Raw genomic sequence first — 25,403 nt, 5'->3', positions numbered from 1 at the left:
AGAGATCTACAGCGTTCAAAAAAAGTTGTTTCCTTGTGACAACATTTTTAATATTAAACGCACGTTTGAGTTGTTTTTTTCTTTTTTCTTACTAATAAAGTTAAGGATCAGCAGTATATTATAACTTCTTTTGATGATGTGAAATATTCTTTTAAACAAAACATTGAGAAAAGACTCCAAAATTGAAACTTAGATATTGAAAATATAGTGCTGTTAAATAAAATGAACAAAGCCCTGTACCTTTTACAAGATTCATATAATCTACACAAATAGACCGTAATCATGCTAGATTTAGATGCTTTTACAAGGAATTGTAGGTATGGTTACAAACTATTCAAATATTTTAATAGAGGAATTGTAGAATAATATATCTAGTCAATTTTATATTAACCTTTAGGACATGTGTTATATAATATACACTTTTCTGCTCCATGACTTCAAAATTCAAATTTTAACATGTATAATATACAAACTTTTCAAGTTATGTCAAATGTATATGTCTGTACTGTTTATAAGGAAGGTGTTTTTAGGTTGGCGTTACACCACAGTGCTTCTTGGTGTGTGTGCCTTAAATATTTTATCTTGCCTATGTATATTCAAAAAAAAATTTTAAAAACAGACTATTGAGTTTCAAGTTTTAAATAGGCTTGGAAACAAATCTCATACTGTACAATTAATACTGGGTAAAGAAGAATGTGAAAATACTATATTTTCCAATTGATACAGTTAGCTTCTTCAGCTGTGACTCAGGAAACTTCTATGCTTGTAAACATTGTCACGGCACTGCAGAGATCATGTTCTACAATAAAATGTCACTTAGATGACCATTCAAATAATTCTTCTATTCATACACTATCAGGTTAAAATTTCTGACATTTTATTATAATTGCATAAATTAAATTATTGCAACTAAAAAGCCGTTGATAAGGCTTGTGTTTAGCCCCCTGTGGCACGTTCAGTATAAAGGAATAAAAATAGCCAGACAAGGGTAGCAATTAACCTCACTTTCACATTAATTATACAGCAAGTGGGATATGCTTAAGCATAAGTTATTTAAGTGGTTTTCAAGTGCAGATTGAGTACCAGGCTTACTAAACTATGAAGGGTCATTTCTCTTAAAATAGTTACATCATTATTGTACTCTAATATGAAGCATTTTGAAGCATATGAAAAGGGGCATCTTTTATAGATATAGTTAAGGATTTAATTGCAAATATACATTTTATTATTTCTAAACAGTTTAATATGTATATCAAAGTAAAATGTATATAGAGAATTTTCATTAGAGGTTCCTCTTTTATGTAAGAAATTGATTGGGAATTAAACATAAAACAATCAGCTACAAGGTTAAGCAGGGAGTTCTGATTTAACCTCGAGATGACCTGGCCTTGTTTATTCAGATGATGGTTCTAAAAGTGTGCAGAGAATATTCCCTTTTGATACAATTATTTGCTGCAATCCCTGACCTCACTGACTGTCAGGGAGCAGGACTGAATTGGCCCTTTCTCTGATATCGTGACATTGCTTCTGTTGCCTCGATTGTGACCTCTGATTGCAAGATACCCTTGAGAATTCTATATAATAAGCATGACTCCTGATTCTTAGCCAGGTCTGCTTGCTTAGGTTTTGTCAGACTCTGCTTGTAGTCTGGGCTACATATGCTAAAACATCACGTAGGCTGTCATGGTATTATGTGACTTTAGTACACCATTTCTTTTGAAACTTTTTTTTTAAATGCATTTTGCAAATACTAATGTTTGTAAAACTTATTTGACATACATTTCACAAACAAATTCCTTGTTCATTAGATGTCCATCATCTCATATGATGGATGTGATGGATTTTTTTATATTTGTACAAGCATCAAATAGTTTCATAGTCACTGATTAGTGATATAGTATGTCTTATAATATGTTGTACAAGTTATGTAACAAGAGCTTTGTCTTATTTCCCTGTTCAAAGTGCTTCTTGTTTCCAAGTCCCTCTGCCAGTATGATATACTCGGATGCCTCATATGCATCCTGGCAGCACTGCTAGAGGGTGAAATCCTTATCTTCATTGTACAATTAACCATGTACAAGGAGGCAATACTGGTGAGCTCCCAGACCACCTCAAAGTGAGGTGATCTAAGGTCTGGCTAGATGAAAACTGTAGAACCTGGCTGGAATCTGGGAGAAGGAAAGTAGTAGTATGAACTTTAAGTTTGTTGGATTTCACATATTTTGCTGTTAATTACCTTTTAACTACATTACGTTCTTTTTTCCTGTTTTATTAACCATGGCAGCTAGAATCATGAGGGAGAGGAGAGCCTCTTCTGAGAATGTGCTTGTTTGGGGGACTATGATGCCATCCAGGCATGTCTCTGCATTAATTGCTTCTGCTGCAGCAGCTTAACTAGAGTGGGAGAGCTGCTTGCTTCAGAGGTTTGAAAGGGTATTTTGGGGACTATGATGCACCCACTGATGACAAGTTTGTATGTTTTTCATTAACATTTTTTATCATCTCACTGCAGTGATACATAAGTCTCTGTGAGAATATTTTTAACATGCTGTTTCTAATCAATTTATTTTCCTTTCAGATCAGAGGAGTAGAAGAAATTCTGCTGTAACACAAGACTGTTAAGCATGCACTTACTTTCAGTTATTAGAGTGCATTTAGACAAATGCAACTACCATATGTTGTAAATATTTCTAATTAATGTGGGACTTTTAATTTCTTGAGCTGTTATAAAGCTATCATCATTTTTGTTCATACTATTTTGCTGTTGTTTGTGTTGCAAGAATCTAATAGAATCTGTCTAGTAAGGTTTTATTTTGTATGAATCTCTGTGTGTTTTCTCTTTTTTTGTGACTTGCTTCAGCTCTTCCTGGGAGAAGCCATGGATTCTGGGTTCTCCCAAACAAACCCAAAAGCAGGCATGTGGCATTTCCAGATTTGTCCATTAAATGCCATCATCTCTGCCTTATTACAGAGGTTATTACAGATCAAGTAGCATCTTCTTAATTGGTTTGTTTTGATGGAGATTATTTTGTTGTCATTTTGAAGACTTCTCACCTGAGATGACAGCATTTTACTAGTATAGTTGTAGTCTTTACAAATTGGAAAGATCATCATATAATTGGACATTCCCTGTACTGGGATAGGGACTGTGTGTTTTGCCTGCTCAGTGCCAGAGACAGGGACTGAGCATATGTAATTGGCATGGAGGTTGCAAGTGAACAGTCAGGAACAAACAGCAGTGAAACAATTCATACTTCTGCATGTATCTTAGCTATGGACATCTTGAAAATTGTTAGAGATGAAAAAACAAAACAAAACAAAAAATGAGCAGAGATTAGAGAGACAGGACAAAAGCATCACCTGAAGTCAGAATCAGCATCCTAATGCCTGGATTTAACTGGTTCCCTTGGAAACACCCTAATTAAACACATGATCTCCCCATTATTTGTGTCCCAATTAAGTGAACTTGAGTATATTCACTGTATTTTTAATAGTTGCCCAAATAAGAATATCTAAAAATCATGGGAATTTGTGTACAACTCCAATGAGAATAAAATATTCATCCTCATCTTACAAGCTTAGGTGAGAACTTAGTGAATTAAGCAGTACAGGGTTGTCATTAGCTTAAAGTTAACTTATATTAAGTAGGCATTGTGCGAGTATAATAGTTCCTGCAAAGGACTGTGGGAATTTGGATTCCTGGGTTCTGTTCTCAGCTCTGACTTGTTATTTCTGTCAGGCAAATCATTTAGGCCTGGTCTACACAAAGAAATTGTGCCAATGTAACTATATCTGTTTCTAAATCAATCTCATTAAATTTGGTGCAGCCTCCTAGATTGACACTCTTAAGTCGTTTTAAATGTGCCCACACAAAGAGGTTATGCCAGTTGTAACTAAATTGGTTCAGAAACAACTGTAGTTAAATTGTTGCCATTCCTTTGTGTAAACAAGTCAGAAGACTCTCTTTTCCAAACAGTTGAGGCTTCATTAAGGAACATTTGTAAAGTCCTTTGAACTCCTTGGTGTAGAAATACAAAGTGTTACATTAGGGCTAGAAGAATGTGTTCAAACGACTCTCTTCCTTTCTCAATGGTTCCCCTTGTGCATGGAATGTCCTCCCTGAACTTAACTATAAGATCTTGTCCTTCAAATCCCTCTTTAAGAACTACTTCTGCCATATATAAAGTCACCAATGAATTATGATTTGAAGGGAAGATGGGGATAGTTGGCATTTATATCTATTTATAATGTACAAATTGCAAATACATTTTAAATGGTATGTATTTGATTATACTCGTCTCCACCTACCATGTCACTTGTTTCCTTAGATTTAAGCTTTTGGGGAAAGGGACCATGTCTTCCTATATGTGAATCTGAAATTGAAATCAATACGCCTATTGAAATCATTACAATTCTTTCCATTGACGTCAGCTGAGCATTGGATCAGGCCTTGTTTGTACAATGCACAGCACAGTGGGATGTCTGATCTCACTGGTGCCTCTGGGTACTACTGTAATATAAATATTAAACAATAATTCTCACATCCTTTTTCATATACTTTGTGTGTGGAACTTATATGAGAAAATACATAATGATGTAGTGTGATATGACTTATTGCCATATGTTTTTTAATTGCTGCATTTCTCACACTCATGAAGCCATGAATAGTTAATACAATACTCTTATCTAGTTAAATAATACATATTTCATCACAAAGCAATGACCATGACTGACCCAAAAACAAATACTATTTTTCATCATTAGCTGAAATAACACAAGATAAAACCCTTCTAAAATGAAACACAAATATGAATGTATTGATCAGCATAATATACAAGCCCATGTGCATTCATAATTTTACCATATGTTGATAAAGTATACATTTTCTTTACTAAACTTCACTTAGTGTTGTTCTAAAGAAACTGCAATTATAAGTACATATACAAATCCTATTATCAATTGACAAATATTAAGTTATAATAGTGTAATTAGAATATACTTTAGAACAAAATATTTAGATATTAAAAGCAAAATAAAACATACATAAATACTGTAATATATGTTTTTTAAAGTAACTATAAGGTTTGGTGAAAAATATGCATTTCATAAATAGTATTGGCCAAATATTCATCTGGTGTAAATCATTGTGACTCCCCTGAAGTCATTTTATACTATCCCTACCTAATCATTTCCTTGCTTGTAAGTACTTAGGATGATGCAAGTTAATTACAGTGTTGTCACTTAGTAATCTCCATTTTTTAAAAAAACTGGGTTTTTTAATATCCCAATATTTCCTCCCCTTTGCCCTGCATGCCCCACCAAAGACACAAATTGTTACAAGGTTTGCTAAGCTGGATAATGTTTCCCAGCTTGCTTTCACCACTCAATCTTAGAGTGGTGGTGAGTGGGAACAAACTCTTCGACTTTGACAAAATGGCTTCTGAGACCCTATTAGGAAGGAGACTTTTCTCACACTAGGCAAACTCCAGCAAGTGTTGTGCTTGCATCTGCCATCCTGGAACCTTCAGGATCAGATCCAAACCATATTCAAATAAGGAAAAAATAACAGGCTTACTGAGTGTATCTCTGTCTAGGCCGAAGAATAATCCTAAACCAAGGAGAGAAATCCCCGCCCAACCTCTTTTTGGTACTCTAGTCTCACACTCAAAATCTAGGGGTAGTAGAATGGGTTTATCCGTACTGCTATCGTGAAACCACTTCCTTCCACTCAGTGACAATGCTGCTTGTCATAAGCCTGTGCTTCAAAGTGGAGGCACTTTTCCATTTGTATTTCAAACTAGGCTCTGGTGCCTCCATTCTTGTTTTGCTACCTTGCATCTTAGATTGCTTACTTTTGCTGAATGTTGGCTTCTGCTTGTTTTCCCTGAAAGAAGGTGCTGCACTTGTACTGTCTGCTAGTGTGCCTAACAAATTTCTGGGATATGAATATAGACTTCAGCAAATTCATGGACCCTTCCTTTTGAATCATGTTGGGAACATTCTTTACACTTTCTGTAGCAAAAAGCGGCCGCCTTTTTGGTCATTTATTACTATTGTTAAGTGTGTGGGCGAGCTCCAAGCTTTGATATCTCATCCCTCTCTTACAGTTCTTAATAAAGATAAGATAATGTGTTTCAACTTCTGAAACAGTCCATCCATCTACCCCACAGACTCTGTGATGGTCCTAGGGCAAATTTGCTCTATAAAATGAATGTAATGCAGGTATTCTGTTGTTAGCTGGATAGGACCTAATATTTTGGAAAGTCCTGCAGATGACGTATTGCATTTGACAATTTTCTTAGGTGTTGAGATTGTGCAAATTGATCATCCTCACCAAGCAGATCTATTATGTACTCTCTGGAGTTCAACTACCGGATGGCCTTAAAGCCAACTCTAGTAGAGTTAGGGCAGCTTCTACAGACTCCCAGTGTCCATCTCTAAGATTCACGGAGAGACTTCGAGGAATTGGATGCATATTTTTACCCAGAATTATTCATTATGTTGAGGCTATATCAGATTAATGTTTCCATCCTTCCACTAAGCACTTATCAGTCATCTAACATAGTGGATTACTTCTGTTGTTAATCTCAAGAGTTTGAGAAATGTAGAAGTAATTTCATAAGGGAGAAACTGTAATGAAGTTTGTGGCTCATTTCTGGTTCAATCCCCAGTTCAATATTTAGCCAATTGAGGGCTCCATAATCCTCAGAGAGGATGACCTGAGGTCATTGGGGACAGGATAGGGTGGAGACCCAGAGACACTGGGAGAGCAGAATCAGCAGGCCAGAGGCAGTATCATGGTAGTTGGCTGCGGAGGAGAGGCTTGGAAGCTGGGACTGAAAGGCTGACAGCCAGACTCGCTCTGTTGCTGGCAAGGAGGCAACAGTTGCACCTCCCAGGGAGATACAGGTAGCGGCCTACAGGCCAAGAGGATAGGGTGGCAAGGTTACAATGTGATGATGATATTGATGAATTGGACTGCTTTTAGGAGCTGATCTGAGGACTGTTGGTGGTTTGATCTTTGCATTGTAACATAAAATCATTGTGCTTAGGGTGCCATTGTGCACCTGGTAGTTTCTGGCGGCGCTGGTAAAGCAATTATGTGTTACTTGAGGTGTGTAAATGTTGATTGTTTTTTTGTTCATTGTTCTCCCTGTCAGTCTGTCTGTATCCATCTGTTCTGTCTTGCCTTATCCTTAGATTGTAAGCTCTTTGAGGCAGGCATTGTTTGTGTTCTGTTTATGCAGTACCTAGCATAATGGGGTTCTGGTCCATGATTTAGGACTCCTAGATGCTATGATAATACAAATAATTTAGTAATCCACCAGGGTCTGGCTGCTGAAGAGTTTAGTGCTTGTAGCACCTTCAGCGCTTGCCTCCGAGCACATAGTATAGACAGTAAGATATCTAGGAGGAGCTGGTATGCCACAGCTCTTGCTGCTATACCCTAGAGCAGCAGTTCTCAAACTATGGGGCTGGGCGCAGGAATGTGTCAAGGGAAGTGTGAGCTGTGTGCTGCTTTTTTTTTTTTTTTTAAGAGCTCTGGCTGTCAGCCCCAGGTGGCTAGGGTTCATGCAGAAGGACCATGCACACCTGAGATACGGGGATAAAGGGGAATTGCCGGAGCCTTGCAACCTGGGCTCGGGCACTCCTTCCCTCACCCAAACACCCATCCCTCACCTGGAGGCAGCGGGGCTCTGGCTGCCAGCCCCGGGGTGGCAGTAGCAGCACAGAAGTAAGTGTGGGGTGTCAATGGGGCACTAAGTCTGCTGTGAAAAGTGATATTCGTCAATATCACTTTTCACATTTCTCCCCTTACTTCTGTGCTGCTGCCAATATGGCGCTGCCTTCAGAGCTGGACGCCCAGCCAGCAGCCACTGCTCTCTGCTCTGCCTTCAGAGCTGGGTGGCGGATTATGTACTTGTGGAGGGGGGTGGGATGTAAATGACTACAGACACAAAAAAGGGAGGCCTGATCAAATAAGAACCACTGACCTAGAGGAATATCAGCTGCAATATGGCACTTTATCAACAACTTAATTTTCCCAAATATGTCGTATGGCCTCCACAGATCCATATTTGCCCCTTCCTTCTATCACTCCAATTCTGTGTCTTTGGTGTTTTTCTTTATTTCAGATTGAAACTGAGGCGGGGGGGGGGGGGGGGGAGCCTCTTTGCCTTTTTTATCACTTCAAGCTTGGCACCAATCTGCATGTGTAGCAACAACATGCAGCCAAGTGCTCTCAACGTTTTTGAACCCTTACAACAAGACACGTGGGCTCTAAATGGATTTGTGGAAATGGATATTTTGGAACATCCAGCTACTGATAGTGATTTAATTATGTTATAGCTAGGCTTTGCAGAATTTGATTTTTATTCTTTTGTAATTTTGACAGTTAATATTGTTTATTTTAAGCTTTTCTTTAGATTTTATCAATTTACATTTTCATTTTTATGGAAAATTATGTTTTAGCAATTTTTTATTTTCATCTATTTAAATTTTCACTGTTGCAGAAAGTATGGGGGAGCAGACCATCATTATTTAATGACAGTAGATTGAGAGATTCAAAAAGTTAGCTTTGTCATTTGTTAAAACACAAATTATCAACATCACATCAGCATATACAAAGTAAATATCCTTGAATCCAACTCTAAGACGTTCTCAAGCATATTTTTCTTACTTTGTCTATCTGAAATTTCCGTTATTATTGCTGCAGATATTTTTGTCAGTTTGTGTATATGATGAAATCTGTGTTTGTTGACATTTACCTATAAAACTGTAATCCTTACAAGCCTAGCTATAGCACTAAGTAAATGCTGTTTCAAAGTATTTTAGCAAATGCACTTGACACATTTCTAACTTGGTTGATTTTGATTTTTCTAATTGTCCACATATTTCAGTTCACACTAAGGACTATGGTGGTCGGGAAAGAGAGGAAGAATAGTCCAGTGGTTAGGGTGCTAGCCTGGGACTTGGGAGACCCAGCTTCAATGCTCTGCTTTGCCACAGACTTCCTATGAGACCGTGGGCAAGTCAATATCTCTGTGTATCATTTCCCTATCTGTAAAATGTGGGCAATAATACTTCACTACCTTAGAGGGTTGTTATATGAATAAATATATTCAAAGATGATAAATAAATTAAAAGATGCTCATATAACATGGTGACTGGGAGCATATAGGTACCATAGATAGAAAAATAAATTGCCACTCCAATGATATGCTACTCATATTTTTTTTTCAATTGTTTTGCTCCTAAAATGGGTATCTTGTATCTGTCACTTGATGCAAATGTTTATAATCACTTCAAATTATGGATTCTAATGAAAACTGTTATGCTTTGCTTTGGAGCTACAAATGGTATTGCCATGATACCTGTCTTCTGTTTTTCCTAATGCAGCCTCATAGATTTCAAGAATCTAAATGTTAGATCAAATGCTGGCACAGATGTTACAAAGATTTGATATTCATCCAGCATACAAGAAATGAAAGACTGCTTTCTTTCTAAACCTTGCTTTGGAAATAGTAGCACTGACATTTTGTGAGGGAGTTGAATTATTCCTATGAATCTGGAAAGTTACAGAGCAGTTAGAATCTTAGTCTTTCAGCTTTTATGTAGTTTACTTCTGTCTTATTTTTCTTCTATGTAATTCACTTGATAAACCATTTGCGTCTGGCTATCGTGCCAGGTGCAGAAGCAAAAAAAAAAAAAAAAAAATCCTACTGTTTTGCCGCACATACCTAGTACAATATGGCTCCTTTAAAATGTCAGTATTACAAGGTGACATGCTGATATTTACCAGAGCAATGCTGAATATAAATGCCAGAATGGAGGTTGTCATCTGTGAAGGAGTTAAAATGCATCTACTCTTGGCAATAGATACATTCTATAGTTCTCTACTTGTTAATCTTGGATTTTTCATTATCAGGGAGTAACAGTAGTCCCCAACTTTAGGTACTAATTTTAGTCCTGGTATTCATCGCTAGTATCTCAATTGTGACTACCCAAAACAGTGGCTAGGTCATGTTTTCTTAACTCTGTTTCTAGACCATGAAAATCACACAACCTTCTCAGAAGAAAAAAAAATCTTCCAGGTAATTTTACTATGAGAAAACTGAGGTGTCATCTTTAGCTGAGATATGGTATTATATGGAGGGAGGCAAGTTAGGAGTGGAGAGGTAGATTTTTTCAATTTGTCAGGTACCTGAAGTCATGTGAGTAGAAGAGAGCACCCAGAGATAGAGTGCAGGGGAGGGGAATTGAGACAGCTGGCAAGAAAACTGAAATAGTGGAGGAGGAGTATGGCCTCACAAATGAAAAGTGGAACTGATTTTACCAAGATATTGGACTCTGGCCCTATTTGAGTCCTCACTTTTTGAGGATCAGAGAGACCAGAGCATGCTTGCATTATGAGAGGAGAGCACTGGAGAATGATGGTGGGGGTCAAGGGAGGTCAGGATGTGAAAAGGGTGGAATCACACTAGGGCAGGTGGAGGGATTAGAGGAGAGCAGGAGGGGGAGATTGTGGTAGCTCTTATTGATCTTCTCTTTGAAATCTGAACAATCATGTGGAGAAGGAGAGGGAGAGAGTTTTGGGACAGAATCAAAGGTTGTAGTCCTCATTTTACTAGATTCTGGCTATGTATGCTTCAGTTACTTTCTGCAGGACTCTTGGTGTTGTGAATGGGTCAAAAAATCTGTGTACGCAGTACTCTGTGTTAACCTTTTCCTTAGTACATTTGTAAGTTTCTGGGTGCTTTTTGGTTTAGAGTTCAGTTTCATGGTCAGACATTGCTTTCCCTTGAGAAATTTCCATCTTATAGCTTTTTCATTCACCTTCAGACGTTAATTGGGCTCACTGGGAAACTCCTGGACCGTGAGTGCATAGTCAGGGCAGCAAGCCTATGGTGCCACTCAGCACTTTGCCTGTGCTACTGCAGTTAGGCTACTTTTAGTGCGCTGGGAATCACCCCCCTAGTTCCAAGGGTAGACATAGCCTACAAATCCCAACTCGGCACCCTGCGTACTTTCTAGTTGCCCATCCCCCCACTAGGGGAGCAGCTAAAGTTCTTCTGAGCTGGGGAATGCAAAGGTTCAAAACTACAGTTTAAATACAAATAATATTCTAAAATATTATTGTCAACGGTGTTTACCTTGCTCTTCAACTGCCAACGTTGGGCTAGGTTCCTAGCACTTTAGTTAGGTGTTAATAGTTACGCCTCAGGCATTACTTTCCAACTCAATAAGACCAGAGAAATAAGTAACATAAAACTAGAGACCTGAAATCACCTCCCTATATTTTTTTATGTTTGAAAGATCCTTCTTAGACCAGACATAATCCTTTAGAGACCCAAGTGAGTTGATCCCTCAATTTGCACCTTCAGTAAGCTGACTACTTGAACAAAGTCATCCTCTAGAGTCCAAGTTCCATGAAAAAGGTTGGACATGCACAATTGTGAGGATATTATCTAGCCCAGAGAAATTTAATATTGAAATATTAAAGCATAACAGACTGCAGTTGTGTGTTGTGCGTGCTGACTGTTAATTGACAGCACCTAAAAATCACTATTGTATTGAGTTTTTTAATCTTAAATGGTTAAAGTGCATGTATCATGTAGGTAAAGTGTAATAGATTGAAAGCTTAGAAATGATCCCTTAATGTGTGTTATTTTAATGTTTCTGAAATTAATTTAGTTTTCTTGTATTGCCTAGTGGTTAGAGCACTGGACTGGGACTTAGGGGTCCTGGGTGTTATATTTCTGGTTCTGCTCCTGGCCCTACTAAGTGACCTTGGTCAAGTCAATTTACCTCCCTGTGCCTTAGTTTCTGCATCTGTAAAATGGGGAACAATGATACTGACCTCCTTTTGTAAAGTGCTTTGAGATCTACTGATGAAAAGTACTACATAAGAGAGAGGTGGTGTTATTATTACTGTCATTTCTCTCTGAATAGTCAAAAGTTCCCTTTTAACCTGGTATTCCAAGAGGAGTTTATGTTTTGCAAATAGATAGGCCTGATTTTCAAAGATGGTGAATGCCTATAGCCCCAAATGATTTCAGTGGGATTTGTAGGTGTTCAGTACTTTTGAAAATCAGGCCACAAGCTGTCAGAAAGCTAGAGTCCTAATTTAAGAATGCTGTCAGGTAAATAGCATTTTATTACTATTGATATATCAGATCCCCAAACACATGATATTTGGTATGGGTGGTTTTGAAGATTCACAAATGGAACAAGAGTGGTTGATTAACATTTATTATTTTTTTAATATATTATTTTTTCTAAATTAGTAAAAAGATTGTAACCTCAAGAAAAATATTCAAGACATTAACACTGAGATTTAAGTGTGTCAATATATTTTAGGGAGAGACAAGAGAACAGAATTTTCTTATGCATTACTAAGCAGTTCCTGCATAGCATTTGCCCGTTTGAGAAAACAAAAACTGTGTTAAATGTAATATGGAAAGTGGCCATTGTGTTAAATAGCAGATGTGATTTAAAAATCAGTTCATACATTTGTCAGTTTAATGTACATACATTTATCTTGATCATTTCCTTTTTTAAGTAACTGGATGTCAGAATGTTTTGCATTGCTATGAATAAAACAATTGGCAATATTCCCCAGACATAACACAGTCAGAAATCCAAACCATACACGTAGCAAATAATTAACAATAATTTGGAAAACATAACTTGCCAGTTAAAAAGAGTATGTACTTTTTATTATAGCTTATTGTATATGCGACTTCCTCCCTGACTCTCTGCCCTGCTTTCCCCCCAACACTCAGAGGTAAGTTTCAGCAGTTGTTCCAACTCTTCAGCTAGATTTCCCCCAGAAAAAAAAAAAACTTTGCTAATATATAGTTAAGATTTATTATCTTAACATGAAATGACTGTTTGGAGGCAGCTGAAGCTGAGAGTTGGGACCACTATCAGTTGAGGCTCTGCCAACTTCTTGTGTGACTTTGGGCAAGTCACGTTTGCTTTGGTTCCCTATTTGGAAAATGAGGATAATAATAATTCCTACCTTATGGGGGCAAAGTAAAGATAAATTCATTAATGTTTGAGAAGCATCTAGATGCTGCACTAAGCAGGGCTATAAGTTCCTGGATAGAATTTTATTTCCCCAGCTACTGCAGAAGGATGCTCTGCAATCTTCCCCTTCCAGACACTTTTCTTCAAAGGGTCAAGATTTTATCCTAAAAAAGAATAATGTTTAAAAGTAATTCAGAGGGCTTTGGACTCTTTTCAGGTTATGTGGATAATTGCTGGTTTGTTGACTTCCTCAAAATCATCTTCTGATATTTGCAGAGTTGGATGATTGCTCTTTTACTCTCTCTTATTCTCAAATAACAATGGAAGATGAGGATCTCTTTCTCATCCCCAGGGAGGGAAGAAGATATTGTCCACTTGGATACCACTTCAGATGAGAAATTACAAAGGAGCAAAGAATTTACATACCAATGGCTTCACACACAGGTCGGAGATTATGAAGCAACCAGTTTGAGCAATGTTAAATGGTGAGTTCATTGGCTTTTAAATTAGATTTGTGTATGTTAAATACCTCTTGTAAAGTGAAACCTAGGTGTATTGTCTTAAAACAAACATGGCTTTATAGCCAAAGGCCTGCACATCACAATACCAGGTCCCAAACAAGTTTCAGAGTAGCAGCCGTGTTAGTCTGTATCCGCAAAAAGAAGAGGAGGACTTGTGGCACCTTAGAGACTAACAAATTTATTTGAGCATAAGCTTTTGTGAGCTACAGCTTACTTCATCAGATGCATTCAGTGGATGAAGTGAGCTGTAGCTCACAAAAGCTTATGCTCAAATAAATCTGTTAGTCTCTAAGGTGCCACAAGTCCTCCTTTTCTTTTTGAGGTCCCAAACAGACTCCCGTTAAAACTGATTTAATAATTCTATGGATCCCTCTTCTGCAACTGATAGGGAATTGGTATGCTACCAGAATGCAATATCTAATGATAACATATATAAGTAACTTTTCACCACAAATATGAGGAATTGTATTCTATGAAGAATATAGGAAAAATATATGTTCTTCATCTGGGGCATAATTTCCTTGTTATATAATGCATTCAAATTATTTTAGTGTAATAGCTAATTAGATACACTGTACATACGTTGTTAGGATATGTTAAGGAACTAATTAAAACTTTACAAATGGATAATATGTATTTTTATTTTATCTTTGAAACACAGAGAACAAATTAAGAAAATACAACCTTGACAAGTCTATACTACATTTGGATAAGGGGTTGTAAAACGCCCCTCCTCTGTATTAACTTTGTTTTGGTTATTAACTAGATCAAATACAAGTATAGATTATTAAAAATATTGTTGCTCCTTAAACGGAGATGTTAACATAAACACAGTGCATTTACCATTTCTTGTTCATAAAGTCAATAGCCAATAAATATTTGGCCATTGAAGTCACTGCGAACTGCAGTGACTTTTCTTTTAAAAAGAAAAATCATGCTAGTATGCTTTATTTAACCTATTTCTTTAAGAAGCAAAAATATTAATTTCTGAAGAAAACTACTGTACTGATATATTTTTTCACTTAGAAAAAATAATCTTTCTCTACATTGTTAAATTGTGTATATCAGATGAGTAAGTAGCAATAATCTCATAGTGAGCTTCATGGACTCCAGGTGTTTAAGGTGATTTTTCACTGCTTTTGATTTTAATGAAAACATTTTGCAAAGGAAAACAGGATGATTTTCAAAAGTAAGAAAATATGTCCGCCGCAGGAAAAGTTTTAAAATCTGAAGTTACCTCTGCAAATGTGCGTATTAGGGGTGCTGGAACAATTTTTAAAGTGGGGTGCTGAGAGCCATTGAACCAACTGTAAATCCTATATATGATGGAAACCACTTCAAGTCGGGAGGTGTGGTAGAACCCCTAGTTCCAGCGCCTCTGATGTGTAGGACATTAATATTAGTACTAGAGAGACAAGCTGGATGAGGTAATATCTTATTGGACCAACTTCTATTGGTGAGTGAGACAAGCTTTTGCGCTGATACAGAGCTCATCTTTAGGTCTCTGCCACATCTGTTTCAGAGTGTCACATCCTGGGACCAACACAGCTACAACACTGTATATCGATATTTTGTCCAATCCTGCTCCTATTGAAGTTAGTGGCAAAACTCCCATTGACTTCAATGGGAACACAATGTGTAAAACAGCTGATAGACTTAAACAGCTTCATTGTGACAGAAGATAAATATAACAACTGATTTGATTAGACCTGATAATTGTGAGCCTGAACCAAAGCCCACTGAAGTCAAAGGGAGTCTTCACTTTCTTCAGTGGGTTTTGGATCAGAGTCTATGGCTGTAATTTATACTTATTCAGCAAACCGCTATATTTTTTGTTTCCAGTCATTGACTGATTTGCATTTTGAGAACTACGTGTTTGGCTAGCTTGAAATAACTGATGACTATATTTGAGCTACTCAGATGTTTAAAAAATAATATGCCTTGATATAAAATAAAAATAATCATTGATCATATTTAACTGAATATGTTGCTTTCTCTATTGAGCAATAGTACTTCCAGGAAGGTATCTTATTGAAATCTGTATAGTTAAGGTGTTTCTGAAGTATTTGCTCTGGTTTTTATCACTACACAGCAATCGCTTCTTGCCTGACTTAGATCGAGACATACTCAATGGTGGACGAGTTCAGCTAGTGGTAAGATGTTTGTTTCACTGTAAAACTTTCTAAAATCAGCACTTAAACCTTAATAGCTGATATTCCCAAATATGTATGCAGTATGAAAAACAAGCATGATCTTTTTTTTTTCTTGAATATAATCCTTTTATTTAGTCCAAAATTTCCTCTTCCGGGGCTAATCTGCCCGAGATCTAGGGGGCCAGTCTCTGCTGTCTCTACTTGTGCAGAGACGTTAGGGTGTGGGTCAGACTCGGGTGCTTCTCCCTCTTGGGTGGCCTCGTTTTCAGCTGCTTGGGTCCGCCTACCTACGAGAGCGATCCTCTGGCTTTGGGCCAGTATTCGGGTTCCCAAGGCCTTAGCTGCCCTTCTTTCCCTTTTCGTCTTTCTACGCTGTCTGGGAGAACAAATCTGGGGGGATATTTCAGAGAAGGTTGTGGTTTGACAGTCTACCGTGGATGCCTCACTACTTTCAGGGCTTCCCCCTTTCTCCAATTCCCCTACCGGGAGTAAGTCTCCAAACCCTGGGAAGTCCCTCCCTATGAACACCGGGTCTGGGAGTTTAGGGACTACCCCTGCTGCTACCTCAGTAGTGTTCCCCTGAATCTCGATTTTTACTGGGATGGTGGGGTAATAACCAACTGTCCCATGGACGCATGCTATCCCCGTACACTTAGCCCACAACAGCTGACTACGCTTCACGAGCTTCCCTGAGACAAGCGTGATAGCACTCCCCGAATCAACCAGTGCTGTGGTCTCTACCCCATTGAGCTTCACTGGTCTAGTGCACATATGTGGGGTTAGTGAGACCCCCCACAAGGTGGATTAGGGAGTATGGGTCTACCCAGTTCCCCAGGTTACACTGTATAGGCTCCTCGGCATTGGGACACTGTACAGCTATGTGTCCCCACTCCCCGCAGGCGTAACATCTGTATGGAGCCCTAGGCATTCCCCGGTCTCTTGGTTTGGGTAGTCTAACATCACGATCCTCTTCCCCCTCAGTGCTCCGACTCTTTGTGGCTTCTGGTGGGCCTTCAGCTCCTCTCTCTTTGCACCTGGGTTCTCCTGGTGGCCCAGTCACCCGAGCTCTAGGGCTTGGTGCTGCTAGTTTAACCTAGGGTGCTTCTTCCTTAACTGGTCACTGTCCTTCGCCTTTCTACCAGCACAACAACCTCGTCGTAAGTGGAGGGTTCATTCTGGCTTACCCAGGCGCGAAGGTCTGGCGGTAGTCCTCTCATGTACTGGTCGATTACCAGAACCTCTAGTATCTCCTCCGGACTCAGGGACTCAGTTCGTAACCACTTTCGTGCAAGATGGATGAGGTCATATAATTGGGAGCGCAGGGTTTTGTTTTCCTGGTACCTCCACTCATGATATTGCTGGGCCCGCACTGCGGTCGTTACCCCAGATCTGGCTAGGATCTCTGCTTTCAGCTGGGGGTAGACTGCCGCAGCCTCTTCAGGCAAATCATAGTAGGCCTTCTGGGCCTCCCCACACAGGAATGGAGCAAGGATGCCAGACCACTGTTCTCGGAGCCAAGCCTTCCGCAGGGCTGTCCTCTAAGGCCAGGAGATATGCCTCTACATCATCCTCCCATGTCATTTTCTGCAGCCAATTGCTGGCCCGCATGATCTGCGTCCCATCATGGCCGCGGTTCAGCTCTGTAAGGTCCTTTACCTGGTTTACCAGTTCCCGCAACATAGCCCGGTCTTGAGCAGTCTGGTCCATCAACAGGCGACTAGTCTCTTGCTGGAGCCCCACTGCCTCCTGTCGGGCGGCTGCCTGGATACGAGTAGCCTCCTGCTGGGCAGCCGTGGCTTGTGTCAGTGCCCACACAACCTCCTTCATTGTGGTGAAAAAAAATAAAAATAGACCCTCTTCCTTTTTTTTTTCCTTCCTTCCAAACACCCTCCTTCTTCCTCCGTGCTCTGGACACCAGATCCCACTGCCGACACCAGTTGTGACAAAGTTCCTGCTGTACCTTGGTGGGTCTTGTGCTTATTGGCAGATTTGCTCGCCTTGGAGCTTCACGGCAGCCCTCAGCTTGGCCGTTTTTCTGAGCCCACAGTCCAGGTCAACGACTCCTGTGTCCTACCAGCAGTTGGGAGGATTTGGTGGGAACCCGGGCCCGCCCACTATTCCAGGTTCCAGCCCAGGGCCCTGTGGAATGCAGCGGTCTAGAGTGCCTCCTGGAACAGCTGTGCGACAGCTACAACTCCCTGGGCTACTTCCCCATGGCCTCCTCCCAACACATTCTTTATCCTCACCATAGGACCTTCCTCCTGGTGTCTGATAATGCTTGTACACTTCAGTCCTCAATAGTCTGTGTTCTCGCTCTCAGCTCCTAGTGCCTCTTGCTCCCAGCTCCTCACATGCACAGCACAAACTGAAGTGAGCTCCTTTTTAAAACCCAGGTGCCCTTTTTAGCTTTCCTTAATTGATTCTAGCAGCTTCTTTATTGGCTGCTGGTGTTCTAAGCAGCCTGTCTTAATTGTCTCCAGAGGGTTCGTGATGTTCTGGAACCTTCCCTGTTCCCATACCCAGGGAAGAGGGACCTCCTTCGCTTGCTGCTCAGCTATCTGCTTTCTATTCTCTCCTAAAGCCCCCTGGCCTGGGCTTTTCTTACTTTTTGACCCTGCTTCAGTTCCCACCCGCCCCCGACCGGGCCAGCCGCTTTTTCTTCGTTTTGTTTTTTTTTGCTGTTTTTTTTTTTGCTGCCGTTCAAGTGCTGGTCGGCTGCCAGCCCCCCCCCCCCCACCTGCCCTCAGACACTGCTACTGCTCCAGCTGAAATCCCCGGGGGGGGGGGTGAGGACTGCCGACCCGCTCCCCAGAGGAGGGGAGTGGAAGCCCCCAGACCCAGCCGTTTGCTGTTCGTTTGTGGACCTGTAATTAACCGATAAGTTATTTTTTTTCTTCTTACCTACTTGGCATTTTTTGGAATGCTCCACAAAGCCCGGGAGAGAAGGCAGCCGACAGAGGAATCGCCCAGGGAAGCTACAAATCATCGTGGAGGGGGCCGTAAGACTGAGAAACTTTTGAACTGTACTCTCGTGTGGGGGGAGTTTGACTGTGTCTTAACTGCGTTTGTAGGGGCACAGGGGGTGTGGCAAGGAGCTGCCCCCCGATCCATCGGTGCCCCCCCAACACTACTACAACCGTCACAGCCCCCCCCGCCATCCGTCCCTGCTGGCAACTTGCCATCTGCCTCTAGATTCAACTGCTTGCTCTGAATTCCGCCGCTCGGACCGGAAACGACAGCCGACCAAACGAGACTCTTTGGACAAACGCGCATGGGTCCATGTCCCCCCACTCCCTCCCCCTGGACTGCCCACCGCACAGTTTGCCCCTACTACCTGATCCCAACTCCTGTTTCCTCCCCCTGTCCAGTCCAACCCATTTGCCCCCGCCCCCGCCTGCAGCCCAACAGGGAGAAGTGGTTAATCTGTTTCCCCCTCCCCCCTCCTCCTTCTGGTGTCTCTCCATCTCTCCCTGGTCACGATGGCGGGGAATGAGAGGGGTGAGTCCCCTCTAACAACCTCAGCTGCCCCTCCCCCTCCTATCCCCCTGCCCAACCCACCCTCCCCCCCCCCCACTGCTGCCAAAACACCTGCCACCGCCACCGCTGGGGCATCGGCAGCAGGAGGCACCAGGGCAACTACTGACGCTGCTAGGCCTACTGTCCCCCCAGATTCTAGGAGAGCCCCCCCAGTTGGCCGGAAAGGCCAAGGTGTGAAGAAGGGAAAGGGCCCCGCTACAACCACCAGGCCCTCCATGGCAGAGGCTACCCCCACCGCTGTGGCCTCGTCATCGACCATGACATTTCTCCCCGCTGTTGCCTCCACCAGCTCTGCGAGCTTCCCTCCCCCAGCCCCAGGGCATATGCCCAGGTGGTAGCAGACCCCCCCACCGCCTGCCGGCTCGTCATCTCGCCCACCCACCACCTCCGCTACCATCAATAGCGGCCAGGGCCCCTTCCTCACCATGACCAGGAAGCACGGCATCCGTTGCCTCCTGGTGCCCGCCTCGCCCCACGTGGAGACCTACGTGCGGGCGTTGGCGAGGGTGGTAGGACCCACGGCTATTGTGGCGGCCTCCAAAATGTATGGGAAGGTCGTCTTTTTCTTAGCATCGGAGGCTGCCGCCCAGGAGGCGGTGGAGAAGGGTCTGGCGGTGGGGGGGTGTTTGTTCCCCTGGAACCGCTAGAGGACCTGCGCGTCCGCCTAGTCCTGACCTCTGTCCCTCCTTTTCTACCCAATGCTGCCCTGTTACCCGCTCTCTCCACCCTGGGGAAACCCGTTGCCGTCATCAGCCCTCTCCTGTTGGGCTGCAAGTACCCCATCCTCCGTCATGTCCTTTTGTTCCGCCGGCAAGTGCAGCTTCTACCGCTGCCGGCAGCGTGTGATGGAGAGATGCTTGAAGGGTCCTTCCTGATCCCCTACCAGGGAGCCTGCTATCGGCTCTACTATTCCACAGGAGAGGCCTGGTGCTACCTCTGCCGATCAGCGGGGCATGTCCGAAGAGACTGCCCCTTGGCCCAGTGGGGAGGAGCACCCAAGACCCCCGAGACCTGGCAGGACATCGGCTCCGTCGTTGCCGGCACCCCTGGCCGCCAGACACCTGAAACCACCTCTCCTCCTGCTCGATCCACCGCCGCTCCCGTCTGGGCCCAAGAGACACCTCCCCTACAACGCCCAGACGAGCGAGGGAGTCCCACCCTTGCTATTACCAATCTGGTAGAGCCTATGGAGGAGGGTGCAGCAAAGATATTACCGGGCATAGGAGAGGGCCCGCCCCAAGGAGACCCCCCCCCTTCATGCTGCCTCACCATCGCCTCTGCCCCCCGCCACGACCCCTGCTAACCAGCCCCCAGACGATGCTATGGAGGGCTGGTCCCTAGTCCAGGGGAAGCGAGGCAAGCGGAAGTCTCGAGCTCCACTGTACCCTCCGATGCGGAGGCCCCCCAGAAGACCAGGAAGGGAGGCACTGACACTGAGCCTTCCGCTATGCCCACGAGTGAGATCCATCCACCAGTGTCGGGAGGGGAAGACAAAATAGCATTGGAAGATAGGATCTCCCCTCCACGGGAGACCCTTCCCTCCGAGACCCCTGAAGAAGCCCCTTCTGCCCGAATATCACCCGAACCCACGCGAACCCCAAAGCGACCGTCGAGGCGGGCTCCAGAGGAGAGACCCCCGGGGTGGCAGAAGGCATCCTCTCCTCCATGTATGAGGAGATTGAGGCCCTAGGTTTGACCCCGGTCACCCAGGGACAGGATGACCTACTGCTGGCTGGCCACAATCTGGGCAACCTCACCCCAGTCCCCCTTTCCCCATGCTCCCTCCACCTAACCGCCTTCCTGGGCGGGCACCCTACAGAAGGTGGTCCACCACCTGATGCCAAGGCCATCAAATCCACCACAGAGCCTGCGCCTAGCATCACTGGGAGCCCCCTTAACCCTCGAATTTGCTCAGGGGGCGCCACCTTTCAGCTACTTGCCTCCCGAAGCCCAGAGCCTCGCCTCTGCCCCCGCCCCCCACCCCGTCCCTGCCCAATCCACCTCTTCCTGCAATGCTATTGCCGCCCCTGGGGTTATTTCTTTTCCGTTTTTTGTGGATTTCCCCCAAGGAGCAGCCTTTGCATTTTCCTGCCGCGACCCATTAGGAGCTGCAATTTTCCCTCCACCATCCCCTTTTACCCCAAGGCTTGAGACGGACCTAATAACTTTAGCCTGTCAGATGCCCCGTCGGTGGTCCACACCCTGCCTGCCCGCCTCAGCGGACCACGAGGCTGCATTAAGAGTCCCACCAGGGAATAACCCGGAAATCGTAACCCCACACCCCCATGAGCTGTGAAAAGCATTGCGGGAGTTTTTAGAAGACATCCGTGGCTCCCGCAACAGGGTACAGCTGGCTCTCCAGCTATGGGGGGACTTTGATCAACTCCTCCAGGCCACAAGGGCCGTTATAAAGGAGGGTAGAGGGAAAGGAAGGCACGGTGCCGCAGCCTACAGCATTTACTCAGTTACGGGATGGGTCACGGGTTGTTGTGCGACCCGCCCCGCCAACAAGGAATGCCCACCCCCCCAGCCCTCCGCATGATGCCTCTCATTATCACAACTTTGAACACCAGAGGCTGTAGAATGGCTCTCCGCAGGTCCCAGGTGCTCTCTTACCTTCGGGAAGGGGGGTACTCTGTGGTTTTCCTGCAGGAGACCCATACGGATCCGACCGCCGAGGACAGCTGGCGGCTGGAGTGGGGGGACGGGGTCTACTTTAGCCACTTCACGATTCGACAAGCTGGAGTGGCGACCCTGTTCTCCCCCAACCTACGGCCCGAGGTGCTAGGGATCACTGAGGCCGTGCCGGGCCACCTGCTGCATCTCCGAGTCCGTATGGAGGGGCTCGTGGTCAACCTCGTTAACATCTATGCCCCGACAACGAGCCCAAAGCGGCCGCAATTCTATCAGCGGGTGTCCGACTTCCTCGGCACCCTAGATTCTCATGAGTGCCTAGTCCTGGGAGGGAACTTTAACACCACCCTTGAGGAACAGGACCGCTCAGGGGCCGAGCCGCTGCGAACATTCTCCGAGAAATAGTCGAACATCACTCCCTTGTGGACGTCTGGCATGACCACCACCCGGATGACACTTCCACGTTTACCTTTGTCCAGGTGGAGGCCCATCGGTCACACCACTCTAGGTTGGAATGTATTTATTTATCCCGTTTCCACCTTTCACGAGCCCACTCCTCCAACATTTGGCCGGCCCCATTTTCCGACCATCATTTAGCCACCATAACAGCCTCCCTCTGTGCAGAGAGGCCGGGGCCGGCCTATTGGCATTTTAACAACAGCCTGTTGGAGGATGAGGGCTTCGTGATGTCCTTCCAGGAGTTCTGGCTGGCCTGGCGAGAGCAGCGGCGTGCTTTTCCCTCGGCGCGGTGATAGTGGGATCTAGGGAAGGTGTGCGGCAAGCTCTTCTGCCGTGACTACACCCGGGGCACCAGCCGAAGGAGAAATGCGGCAATAGAGCAGTTGGAACGGGAGGTCTTAGAGCTGGAGAGGCGTCTGGTCACCAGCCCCGAGGACCCATTCCTCTGCGGAGCGTGCCGGGAGAAGCGGGAGGAGCTCCGGGCCCTCAAGGACCATCACGCCTGAGGTGCCTTTGTTCAATCCCACATTCGCCTCCTTCGGGAGGTGGATCGCGGCTCCCATTTCTACTATGCCCTGGAGAAAATGAGGGGGGCCAAGAAACACGTCACCTGCCTTCTAGCAGAAGACGGCACCCCCCTCACGGATCCGGTGGAGATGTGTGGGAGGGCCCGTGACTTCTACACAAGCCTTTTCTCCCTGCATCCGACCGATCCTGGCGCTTGCGGGGTGCTCTGGGAGGAATTCCCTACGGTCAGCGTGGGCGACCGAGACCGACTAGAACTGCCTCTCACCCTGGCCGAGTTCTCGGAAGCCCTCAGTCGCATGCCCACCAGTAAATCTCCGGGCATGGACGGGCTGACCGTAGAGTTCTACCACGCTTTCTGGGACATCCTTGGCCCAGACCTAGCCACTGTCTGAGCCGAGTCCTTGCAGGGCGGGATCCTCCCTCTTTCGTGCAGGCGAGTGGTGCTCGCCTTGTTGCCGAAGAAGGGAGACCGCGCGATTTACGAAATTGGCGCCCCTTGTCACTCCTTAGCACGGACGACAAAATCGTAGTGAAAGCAGTTTCGCTGCAGCTAGGGTCCGTGCTGGCGGACGTGATCCATCCAGACCAGACCTACACTGTCCCGGGCTGCAGCATTTTTGACAACCTATTTCTAGTCTGAGACCTTTTGGAACTCGGGCGTAGAGACGGTCTGTCATTCGCCCTCCTGTCTCTCGATCAGGAGAAGGCGTTCGATAGTGTGGACCATGGGTACCTCCTGGACACTCTGCAGGTGTTTGGATTTGGACCTCCGTTTGTGAGTTTTCTCTGGGTCCTGTACGCTTCCGTGGAGTGTCTGGTTAGGCTCAACTGGACCCTGACTGAACCGGTCAACTTCGGGCGAGGAGTACGGCGGGGTGCCCCCTCTCGCCAGCTGTATGCTCTGGCAATCGAGCCCTTCCTCTGTCTCCTCCGAAAGAGGTTGACAGGGTTGGTGCTGCGGGAGCCGGAGCTGCGGCTGGTCCTGTTGGCGTACGCCGATGACGTGCTCCTCGTAGAAACCCTGATGCACGTATATTTAGAGCGTGCCAGGCTGCAGCCCCTTTTCCGGCTCCTCACGAATATTTTATTACGCCTTTGGCTGCACTTTTCCCCTCACCTTTTTATTTACACACTCCCCATCCGTGGCCCCACAAAGTCGTGGGATCTCCTGGTTAACCTCCTCCTAGCCCTAGCTAAAACGGCCATCTATAAAACCAGAGAGAGGCGGTTGGCCAATGAAGCGTCCTGCAACTGTAGGGCCATTTTCTGACCCTCAGTACATTCACGTATCCGGGCGGATTCCCTCTGGGCAGCATCCACCGACTCCCTTGACGCCTTCGAGGAGCGGTAGGTGCTGTCCGAGGTTCTCTGCTTGGTGACCCCGTCCGGTTCCCTCCGTCTGACCCTTTGATTGAGGGGAAGAGCGAGAGACCCCAGCCCCAGCTGTTGCCGCTGTGGATACCATCATCAGCGTCACCTAGGAGGGGTCCTAGGACGTGGATGTACGTTCTGCCCCAAACTGCCCACCCCGCAGCCGTGCCCATCTTGTCGGGCACTCTCTGGAGAGGAATAATTGGTGATACTGGGCTTGGCACTAGGTAACTCGAGGGGGTGAAAGACCACGAGTGTCAAGGAAGCCCCCAGCTCTAGGCCACCAGGTAACTCAGAAGGGTGGAAGACCATGAGTGTCAAGGAAGCCCCCCCGCTCTGGGCCCAGGCTAGCCTGAACACTTCTCCCTCCTGAAGGCTGCTGTGTTATACCTTGCGTTTGCTTTTCTTTTGTTGCATAGTTTTGTTTTTTTCCTTTTTGGTGATTCTTTGTAAGTGTTATGCAAATAAAATTCTTTTCTGCTTCAAAAAAAAAATTACTTTCCTATAGCCATCTGGCCCAACCCTGTCACAGTACATTAACTTTCTTGTATTTTAATTGTTGAAATTTGAATATGTTCCTAATATGTTTATAATGTAATTCTGTTAAAGGCTAAAAAAATAACCTTCTAGTTGCAAAAGCAGCTTTGTCTAGTACACTGTTTTGAGTCTTCAAGACAGACTGAAGAACTAATACCAAACTCCTAATTCTCCAATGTACTTGAAATATATGCCTGACTTTAAGCACATAAGTAGTTGCATTGACTTCATGTTTAAGTTACGCATGTTAAATTAGCCATGTGCTTAAGGACTTCACTGAATTGGGGTATTAGAGTAGAGTGCACTTCCTTTTTCATCTTAACAAGGTGTTTATTACCTGTTGTGATAATTGGGCTGACAAATTTACCCTAATTGTAAACTCAATTGTAAAACGTGTATGAAAGTTCATAAGATACTACAGTAACCTATAATAATAAATATTGATCGAGAGTAGGTCAAGTTGTTTTCAGTAATGAATGTTACAAACAGATGCAAGAGAACCAGACAGACTAAATTAGTCCAAACAAAAAAAAAGGCCACTTGATGTATCTCAAGGACTGTGTTGAAATCACAAAAGATGTGGAACCAGAAATTTAATGAGCCAGAATAAGTGTATCCAATATTAGGCCTA

General features: G+C 44.2%; 1 protein-coding gene across 1 annotated transcript in view; it reads left to right on the top strand.

Moving 5' to 3' along the window:
* Window positions 1–25,403, top strand: part of LRRIQ1 (leucine rich repeats and IQ motif containing 1) — a 168,158-nt gene that overhangs the window by 119,956 nt on the left and 22,799 nt on the right. The window contains exons 23-24 of the mRNA XM_077807706.1: window positions 13,385–13,517; window positions 15,646–15,706. Coding sequence (XP_077663832.1) covers window positions 13,385–13,517; window positions 15,646–15,706 — 194 coding nt within the window. The remainder of the gene's footprint in view (window positions 1–13,384; window positions 13,518–15,645; window positions 15,707–25,403) is intronic.

The sequence above is a fragment of the Eretmochelys imbricata genome, chromosome 1 (genome assembly GCF_965152235.1).
Source record: "Eretmochelys imbricata isolate rEreImb1 chromosome 1, rEreImb1.hap1, whole genome shotgun sequence".
Lineage (NCBI taxonomy): Eukaryota > Metazoa > Chordata > Testudines > Cheloniidae > Eretmochelys > Eretmochelys imbricata.
This window is presented reverse-complemented; position numbering and strand designations above follow the sequence as displayed.